Source organism: Mobula hypostoma, chromosome 5, assembly GCF_963921235.1.
Source record: "Mobula hypostoma chromosome 5, sMobHyp1.1, whole genome shotgun sequence".
In the NCBI taxonomy this organism is placed as follows: Eukaryota; Metazoa; Chordata; class Chondrichthyes; order Myliobatiformes; family Myliobatidae; genus Mobula; species Mobula hypostoma.
In genome coordinates, this window is record NC_086101.1 from 7,535,753 (window position 1) to 7,545,349 (window position 9,597).

At 44.8% G+C, this 9,597-nt stretch overlaps 1 protein-coding gene across 1 annotated transcript in view; it reads right to left on the reverse strand.

Annotated features, from left to right (window-relative positions):
* The window catches only part of LOC134346541 (cytochrome P450 2K1-like), a 40,071-nt gene extending 37,017 nt beyond the window's left edge, over nt 1–3,054 (reverse strand). The window contains exon 1 of the mRNA XM_063047955.1: nt 2,690–3,054. Coding sequence (XP_062904025.1) covers nt 2,690–2,890 — 201 coding nt within the window. The 5' untranslated portion in view covers nt 2,891–3,054. The remainder of the gene's footprint in view (nt 1–2,689) is intronic.
* Between the last annotated feature and the right edge of the window lie 6,543 nt (nt 3,055–9,597).

The following is a 9,597-nucleotide window of genomic DNA, read 5'->3' on the forward strand; positions in this document are numbered from 1 at the left end:
GCATTATGATCAGAGATTAAGGGAGCTGGGGCTTTACTCTTTGGAGAGAAGGAGGATGAGAGGAGACATGATAGAGGTGTACAAGATAGTAAAAGGAATAGATAGAGTGGATAGCCAGCGCCTCTTCCCCAGGGCACCGCTGCTCAATACAAGAGGACATGGCTTTAAGGTAAGGGGTGGGAAGTTCAAGGGGGATAGTAGAGGAAGGTTTTTTACTCAGAGAGTGGTTGGTGCATGGAATGCACTGCCTGAGTCAGTGGTGGATGCAGATACACTAGTGAAGTTTAAGAGACTACTGGACAGGTATATGGAGGAATTTAAGTTGGGGGCTTATATGGGAGGCAGGGTTTGAGGGTCGGCAGAACATTGTGGGCCAAAGGGCCTGTACTGTGCTGTATGTTCTATGTTCTATAGTGGATCTGGAGAGGATGTTTCCTATGGTGAGGGTGTCTCGGGTTAGAGGACACAACCTTAGAGTAGAGAGAAACATCCATTTAAAATGGAGATGAGAAGGAATTTCTTTAGCCAGAGGGTGGTGAATCTGTGGAATTCATCGCCACAGGCAGCTGTGGAGGCCGAGTCATTGTGTATATTTAAGGCAGAGGTTGATGGACTCTTGATTAGTCAGGGCATGAAGGGATATTGGGGGATGGGGGAGGCAGGAGATTGGGGCTTGGATCAACCATGATGAAATGGTGGAGCAGATTCGATGGGCCAAATAGCATCATCCTGCTCCTCTATCTTATAGTCTTAATCCCCCTTCTCCACCTCCTATTTGCCCTTGACAGTACCTTTTAGCGCCTGGAAATTAGCCCCCAAATGATTGTCAATGTGAGCAGATCCTTCTTTCTCTTGCTTAACTCTCAAGATCACTTTGCAATGTTAAGTTTGTTGTAGATAAAAGATAAACACAATCAGGAAAACTTACCAACACCTCTACGTTCTGAGGAGGCTGACGAGGGCTGCACTATGCTATCTCTGCTCATGGCATTCTACAGTACAGAGCAGAGACCATCCCAACAAGCTGCATCACTACTTGGTACGGAAACTGCATAGTGACGGACAGGAAGGCTCTGCAATGTAGTCCAAACTGACTAACACATCACCAACCTATCTGCCAACAAGGATATACCTCCGGAAAGATCCCAGAAAAGGTCCAGTAACATCATGAAAGTTCCCACCCACCCTGCTCATGGACTCTTTGTCTCACTTCCATCAGGGAGGAGGCTACATAGCATTCACACCAGGAAGTAACAAGCAGAGCATACAAGGGAGAGGCAGTGGATATCATTTACTTGGATTTTCAGAAGGTGTTTGATAAGGTGTCACACATGAAGCTGCTTAACAAGATGGTGTTACAGGAAAGATACTGGCATAGAGAATGGAATGGCTGACAGGCAGAAGGCAGTGAATTGGAATAAAAGGGATCTTTTCTGGTTGGCCGCCAGTGACGAGTGGTGTTTCTCAGGGGTCAGTATTGGGACCGTCGCTTTTCCCATTGTTTTTCAATGATTTGGATAATGGAATTGATGGCTTTGTGGAAAAGTTTGCGGATATTACAAAGATAGATGGATGGGTAGGTAGTGCTGAGGAAGCCGGACTTTGCAACATAACTTAGACAAATTGGAAGAATGGGCAAAAAAGTGTCAGATGGAATGCAGTGTTGGGAAATGTATGTTAATGCATTTTGGTAAATGGAACAATAGTGCGGACTATTACCTAAATGGGGAGAAGGTTCAAACATCAGATGTGCAGAGGGACTTAGGAGTCCTCGTGCAAGACTCCCAGAAGGTTAATTTACAGATTGAGTTTGTGGTAAAGAAGGCAAATACAATGTTGGCATTTATTTCAAGGGTATTAGAATATAAAAGCAAGGAGATCATGCTGAGCCTCTATAAGACAGTAGTGAGTCCGCACCTGGGGTACTGTCAAGAGTTTTGGGCCCCATATCTCAGAAAGGATATGTTGTCATTGCAGAGAGTCCAGAGGAGGTTCATGAGGGTGATTCTGGGAACAAAGGGGTTAATGAGGAGCGTTTGGCAGCTTTGTGACCATACTCACTGGAATTTAGAGTAATGCAGGGGGATCTCATCGAAACAGGATCCCCTCCATCATCCAATTTCTGAATGGACACTGAACCTATGAACACTACCTCGTTACCTTTTATTTTCTCTTTTGGCACTACTTATTTAATTTAACTTTTAAAGCATATATATACTTTTGCTGATAATTTACAGTTTTATTATTATGTATTGCGATGTTCTGCCGTTGCACTGCAACACATTTCATGACATTTGCCAGTGGTATTAAATCTGATTCTGAATACTGTGTTGCTCTGCTGAACATTGTGGGAATGCTTTGTTGGCACGAGAATGTGTGGCAAAACTTGCCAGCTTCCACCAGCACATCCTTAGGGTGTGTTGGTCGTTAACACGGATGACACATTTCACTGTACGTCTCAATGCATGTGTTATAGCTGAAACAAATCTGATCTGATCTGAACTGACTCTCGTGCACAGGAAATGCTATGAGATTTCTGTGCACAGTGCAATTCCTAGATGGAACCAGGTCACAGTGTGAACCGTGGGGAATTTTCCCCTCAGATCTACAGTGAACCCCAAAGACTCAAAGACATCTGAGATCAGAGATCCCTCCTCACCTCCACCAGAGATCAGAGATCCCTCCTTACCTCAACCAGAGATTTGTAGAGTCTTTTCAGGTCCAACTGGTGAAGGTTGCCGATAACTGGCAGGGGTGTGGGTCCCGGAGGGTAGTTCAGTTGCGATTTGCCTCCCAGTCCAACGAGGACGTACAGCAGGAAGATCACAATTAGGGAATAAACGAGCAGCGTCGTGACAAGGCTCAACGGGAGCAAGTCAAAGACAGCCATTCTGTGAAAGTCTGAATTTGCAAAGCAAGACGTCTCTGTTAGTTGCACCCTCCTGGGTGGGAATCAACCTCACTAAATCTATGCTAGGTTTTGATACTCCAGTCTTTGCTCATATCGATTCCTGAGCATAAATGCAGTGACATGTTGACAGGTACAGATTCCAATCTCTCTGCAGTTCTGGAAACTAGGGTCATTGGACTTTAGACCCTCAAACAGGCTGCAGCCCCAGCTCAGAGCAAAAAAGGATCCGCTTCACCGGTGTGCCGTAAACCATTCCCACCCCAGTAGAAACCATTTCCCAGTTTAAAAAAAACTTTCCCCCAGTATAAAGCCCTATCCCCAGCAGAAATCCCTTCCACTCCAGCAGAAAATCCTTCCAACCCAGAAGAAAACAATTTGCCCAGCAGAAAACCCTCTTCCAACCAGCACATCTTTCTCACATAAAGTTCTTCAATTTATGATTAAAACTTTCACTTCAAAGTTCAAAGTTAATTTTGTCCTCAAAGTGTACAAGTGTCACCATATTTATTTTCCTGTAGGTACTCACAGTAGAACAAAGAAACACAACAGAGTCATTGAAAAACTATACACAAAGTCTGACAAAGAACCAACTTGCAGAAGTATCAATTGCGCTAACGTGGACTTCACTCATTGAGAGATTTCATTGAGATAGCTAAATTCTGCTACCAAGACTGTATGTTGGCTTCAGTGATATCATGGGATCTTAGTTTTAAGGCGAGAGAAGAAATGTTTAAAAGTTCTGTGTCGGATAAGTCTCATACAGAAACGTCAGGACTCAGGAAAATGCAGCAAGCAGGCACAACACTGGCATTTAAGGGGCATTTAGACCCTGATGGGAACATGAGGGAATGGAAGAGTGTGGATATTGCGGAGGCAGACAGGTTCAGTTTAATCTGACATCTTGGTCTGCATATCATTGGTGGGGGGGACTGTAGGGTTTGTTTCTGTGCTGTGCTGTCTATGTTTATTAACAATACTGTACAATGGCTATACTTGAGGAGCTTGAGGAGAAAACTAGGTATGATTTGCAGAGGGCCTTTTCAAGGGCGAAGAGACAATTTTGAATAAGGCTGGAAGCGACATCAGATGCACGGCAGCTCTGGCAGGGTCTGCAAGACATTACTTCCTACAAAGTGAAACCCAATAGCATGAATGGCAGCGATGTATCACTACCAGATGAACTCAATGCCTCCTATGCATGCTTTGAAAGGAAGAACACAACTACAGCTGAGAAGATCCCTGCTGCACATGATGACCCCGTGATCCCTGACTCAGAGGCCAATGTTAGACTGTCTTTAAAGAGAGTGACCCCTCGCAAGGCGAAAGGTCCTGAAGGATTACCTGGAAAGGCTCTGAAAACCTGTTCCAATCAACTAGTGGGAGTATTCAAGGACATTTTCAACCTCTCACTGCTAAGGGCGGAAGTTCCCACTTGCTTCAAAAAGGCAACAATTATACCAGTGCCTAAGAAGAATAATGTGGGCTGCCTTAATGACTATTGCCTGGTAGCACTCATATCAACAGTGATGCAATGCTTTGAGAGGTTGGTCATGACTAGACTGAACTCCTGCCTCAGCAAGGACCTGGACCCATTGCAATTTGCCTATCACCATAATAGATCAACAGCAGATGCAATCTCAATGACTCTCCACACAGCTTTAGACCACTTGGACAACACAAACACCTATGTCAGGATGCTGTTCATCAACTATAGCTCAGCATTTAACACCACCATTCCCACAATCCTGATTAGAAGTTGCAGAGCCTGGGCCTCTATACCTCCCTCTGCAACTGGATCCTCAACTTTCTAACTTGAAGACCACAATCTGTGCGGATTGGTGATAACATATCCTCCTCACTGACGATCAACACTGGCGCACCCCAGAGGTGTGTGCTTAGCCCACTGCTCTACTCTCCATATACATATGACTGTGTGGCTATGCATAGCTCAAATAGCATCTATAAATTTGCTGATGATACAACTATTGTTGGTAGAATCTGGTGACGAGAGGGCGTACAGGAGTGAGATATGCCAACTAGTGGAGTGGTGCCACAGCAACAACCTGGCACTCAACGTCAGTAAAATGAAAGAGCTGATTGTGGAGTTCAGGAAGGGTAAGATGAAGGAGCACATACCAATCCTCAGAGGGATCAGAAGTGGAGAGAGTGAGCAGCTTCATGTTCCTGGGTGTCAAGATCTCTGAGGACCAAGCCTGGTCCCAACATATTGATGTAGTTATAAAGAAGACAAGCCTCGGCTATACTTTATTAGGAGTGTGAAGAGATTTCACATGTCAACAAATGCACTCAAAAACTTCTATAGTTGTACTGTGGACAGCATTCCGACAGGCTGCATCACTGTCTGGTATTGGAGGGGTGGGGTGGCTACTGCACAGGACCGAAAGAAGCTGCAGAAGGTTGTAAATCTAGTCAGCTCCATCTTGGGCACTAGCCTACAAAGTACACAGGACATCTTCAGGGAGCAGTGTCTTAGAAAGGCAGAGTTCATTATTATGGACCTCCAGCACCCAGGGCATGCCCTTTTCTCACTGTTAACCATCAGGCAGGAGGTACAGAAGCCTGAAGGCACACACTCAGTGATTCAGGAACAGCTTCTTCCCCTCTGCCATCCAATTCCTAAATGGACATTGAAGCTTTGGACATTACCTCACTTTTTTAAAATATACAGTATTTCTGCTTTTTCACATTTTTTAAATCTATTAAATATACCTAATTGGTTTACTTGTCTATTTATTATTATTGTGTTTTATTTTATTTATTTTTTTCTGTCTGCTATATTATGTATTGCATTGAACCGCTGCTGCTAAGTTAACAAATTTCATGTCACATGCCGGTGATAATAAACCTGATTCTGATTCTGATTCTGATGCTGAGATTTGGTATGTCACCAAAGACTCTTGCACATTTCTACAGATGTACCGTGGAGAACATTCTGACTGTTTGCATCACTGTCTGGTCTGGAGGGGCCACTGCACAGGAGAGGAAAAAGCTGCAGAAAGTTGTAAACCAAACCTGCTCCATCAAGGGCACTAGCCTCTCCAGCATCCAGGATGTCCTCAAAGAGCGATGTGACTATTGAGTTGTGCTCTGCTGCTGCAGTCCATCAGCTTCTATCTCCTTTACAACAGCACTGGAGAGAGATAGCAACAGACATGATAGGAAAGTGTTTAATTGGAGTTAGGGGATATCAGGCAGGATACTTGGATGCATAAATTGGGAACAGATGTTCTCAGGAAAATGTATGGCAGAAATGTGGCAAAAGTGGCGTTTTGCATTGGTACATTCCAATGAGACAGGGAAATGAAGGTAGGATACAGGAACCATGGTGTACAAAGGCTGTTGTAGTCAAGAAGAAAAGAAAAGCTCATGAAAAGTTCCGAAAATGAGGTAATGATAGAGGTTTAGAAGATTATAAGACTAGCAGGAAGGAGTTTAAGAATGAAATTATGAGAGTCAGAAGGGGCCACGAGAAGGTCTTGGCAGACAGCATTAAGGAAAACTCCAAGGCATTCTACAAGTATGTGAAGAGCAAGAGGATAAGCTGAGAGAGAATAGGACCAATCAAGTGTGACAGTGGAAAAGTGTGTATGGAACTGGAGGAGATAGTATCGGCACTTAATGAATACTTTGCTTCAGTATTCACTACGGAAAAGGATCTTGGTGATTGTAGGGATGATTGGCAGTGGACTGAAAAGCTTGAGCATGTCAATATTAAGAAAGAGGATGTGCTGGAGCTTTTGGAAAGCATCAAGTTGGATAAGTCAATGGGACCAGACAAGATGTACCCCAGGCTACTGTGGGAAGCGAGGGAGGAGATTGCTGAGCCTCTGGTGATGATCTTTGCATCATCAATGGGGCGGGAGAGGTTTCAGAGGATTGGAGGGTTGCAGATGTTGTTCCCTTATTCAAGAACGGGAGTAGAGATAGCCCAGGAAATTATAGACCAATGAGGCTTACTTCAGTGATTTGGTAAGTTGATGGAGAAGATGCTGAGAGGCAGGATTTATGAACATTTGGAGAGGCATAATATGATTAGGAATAGTCTGCATGGCTTTGTCTAGGGCAGGTCATGCCTTACAAGCCTGATTGAATTTTTTGAGGATGTGACTAAACACGTTGATGAAGGTAGAGCAGTAGGTGTAGTGTATATGGATTTCAGCAAGGCATTTGATAAGATACCCCTTACAAGGCTTATTGAGAAATTAAGGAGGCATGTGATCCAAGGGGACATTGTTTTGTGGATTCAGAACTGGCTTGCCCACAGAAGGCAAAGAGTGGTTGTAGATGGGTCATATTCTGCATGGAGGTCAGTGACCAGTGGTGTGCCTCAGGGATCTGTTCTGGGACCCCTTCTGTTCGTGATTTTTATAAATGACCTGGATGAGGAAGTGGAGGAATGGGTTAGTAAGTTTGCTGATGACACAAAGGTTGGGGGTATTGTGGATAGTGTGGACTGTTGTCAGAAGTTACTGCAGGACATCGATAGGATGCAAAACTAGGCTGAGAATTGGCAGATGGTGATACCAAAACCCAGATAAGTGTGAGGTGGTTCATTTTGGTAGGTCATTAATGGAAAGACTCTTGGCAGTGTGGAGGATCAGAGGGATCTTGGTGTCTGAGTTCATAGGACACTCAAAGCTGCTACGCAGGTTAACTCTATGGTTAAGAAGGCACACAGCGCATTGGCCTTCATCAACCATGGGAATGAATTTAGGAGCCGAGAGGTAATGTTGCAGCTATATAGGACCCTGGTCAGACCCCACTAGGAGTACTGCGCTCAGTTCTGGTTACCTCACTACAGGAAGGATGTGGAAACTATAGAAAGGGTGCAGAGGATATTCACAAGGATGTTGCCTGGATTGGGGAGCATGCCTTATGAGAATAGGTTGAGTGAACTCAGCCTTTTCTCTTTGGAACAGCAGAGAATGGGAGGTGACCTGATAGAGGTGTATAAGATGATGAGAGGCATTGATTGTGTGGATAGTCAGAGGCTTTTTCCCAGGGCTGAAATGGCTAACACGAGAGGGCATAGTTTTAAGCTGCTTGGAAGTAGGTACAGAGGAGATGTCAGGGGTAAGTTTTTACGCAAAGAGTGGTGAGTGTGTGGAATGGGCTGCCGGCGATAGTGGTGGAGGTGGATATGATGGGGTCTTTTAAGAGACTCCTGGATAAGTACATGGAGCTTAGAAAAAATAGAGGGCTATGGGTAACCCTGGATAATTTCTAAAGTAAGTACATGTTTGGCACAGCATTGTGGGCTGAAAGGCCTGTATTGTGCTGTAGGTTTTCTATGTTTCTAATTTCAAGGTTCAACTTATTGTACACCACTTCTGCACACCACTGCTTTTAATGCATAGTTATTTGAATTACTGTTGCCTTCCTGTCAGCTTAAACCAGTCTGGCCATTCTCATCTGACCTCTCTCATTAACAATATGTTTTTCCCCGCAGAACTGCTGCTCACTGGTTGTTTCTCTTCTCTTGTTTGTTTTTCAGAACATTCTTGTAAACTAGAGACTGTTGTGTGTGATAATCAGGAATTTCTGAAATACTCAAGCCACCCTGTCTGGCACCAACAATCATTCCGCAGTCAAAGTCACTTAGATCACATTTCTCCCCCATTCTGAATAATAACTGAACCTCTTGACGATGTCTACATACTTTTATACATGAATTGCTGCCACATGATTGGCCAATTATACATTTGCATTAATGAGCAGTACCTAATAAAGTGGCCACTGAGTCAGATTCCGATTCTGAAACATGGTGGATACTTCTGTCATGTCAATGGTGGTGGGGGATGAGATTATATTTCTGAACGGTTTTTGCCTCTGCATTTCTCAGTCAGTCATCGGCAACTGTACGAGTTCATCATCACATTACTGTTTGTCAGGCTATACTCCCTGCACACTGACTGTCATGCTGTCTATGTACGAGGAGTTTCTACACTCAGACTACTTTATTAGCCTCAGAGCATTTTACAATATGCAGGGGATGTGAACATCTACAGAAAAGTATATATATCTCCCTCTCTCCCTCCTTCTCAACCTAATTCCAACCCTCTCTCTCCTTCATCCACTCGCTGTCACAATGGGGGTGCTGGGAACAGACTCAAATGCAAGACACAGACACTGAAGTACAAGGAACGGGACTTGACTAGAGTTGGGACGTGACTGGATTCAGGCAAGGAGCAGGGACAAGAAAGCAGAGTTGGGCTAGGGAAAGCAGGATCAGAACTAGGAACCATGGACTAGGTGACAAGGCTTGGACTCCGAGCCCGAGACTGGACAAGGACCCAGAACCTGGGTCTTGCCTTGGGCTCAGACCCCAGAACCAGGCAAGGACATGACATGGCTTGAGGCTTGGGGTCTCGGGTCCCGAGCTTGGCTGCGGGACCCTCGAGGCTTGGGGCCTTGGAGCTCAGAGACAGACTGGGAACTAAACATCAACATAGAGTCGAAGGATGAGTCCCAACAAGCCGGGACTCAACATCTCCACACCAAGGTGGGACAGGTCCATCTGTTGGGTAATGGCAGAACAGCCAGACTTACCCAACAGAGGCAAAGACTAGACAAGACATGACCCTCCCCCCCCCATAGGGCAACAGCAAGACAGCCTGACTTACCCCACGGAGGCGAGGACAAGAAGAGACAAACACCAAAGAACA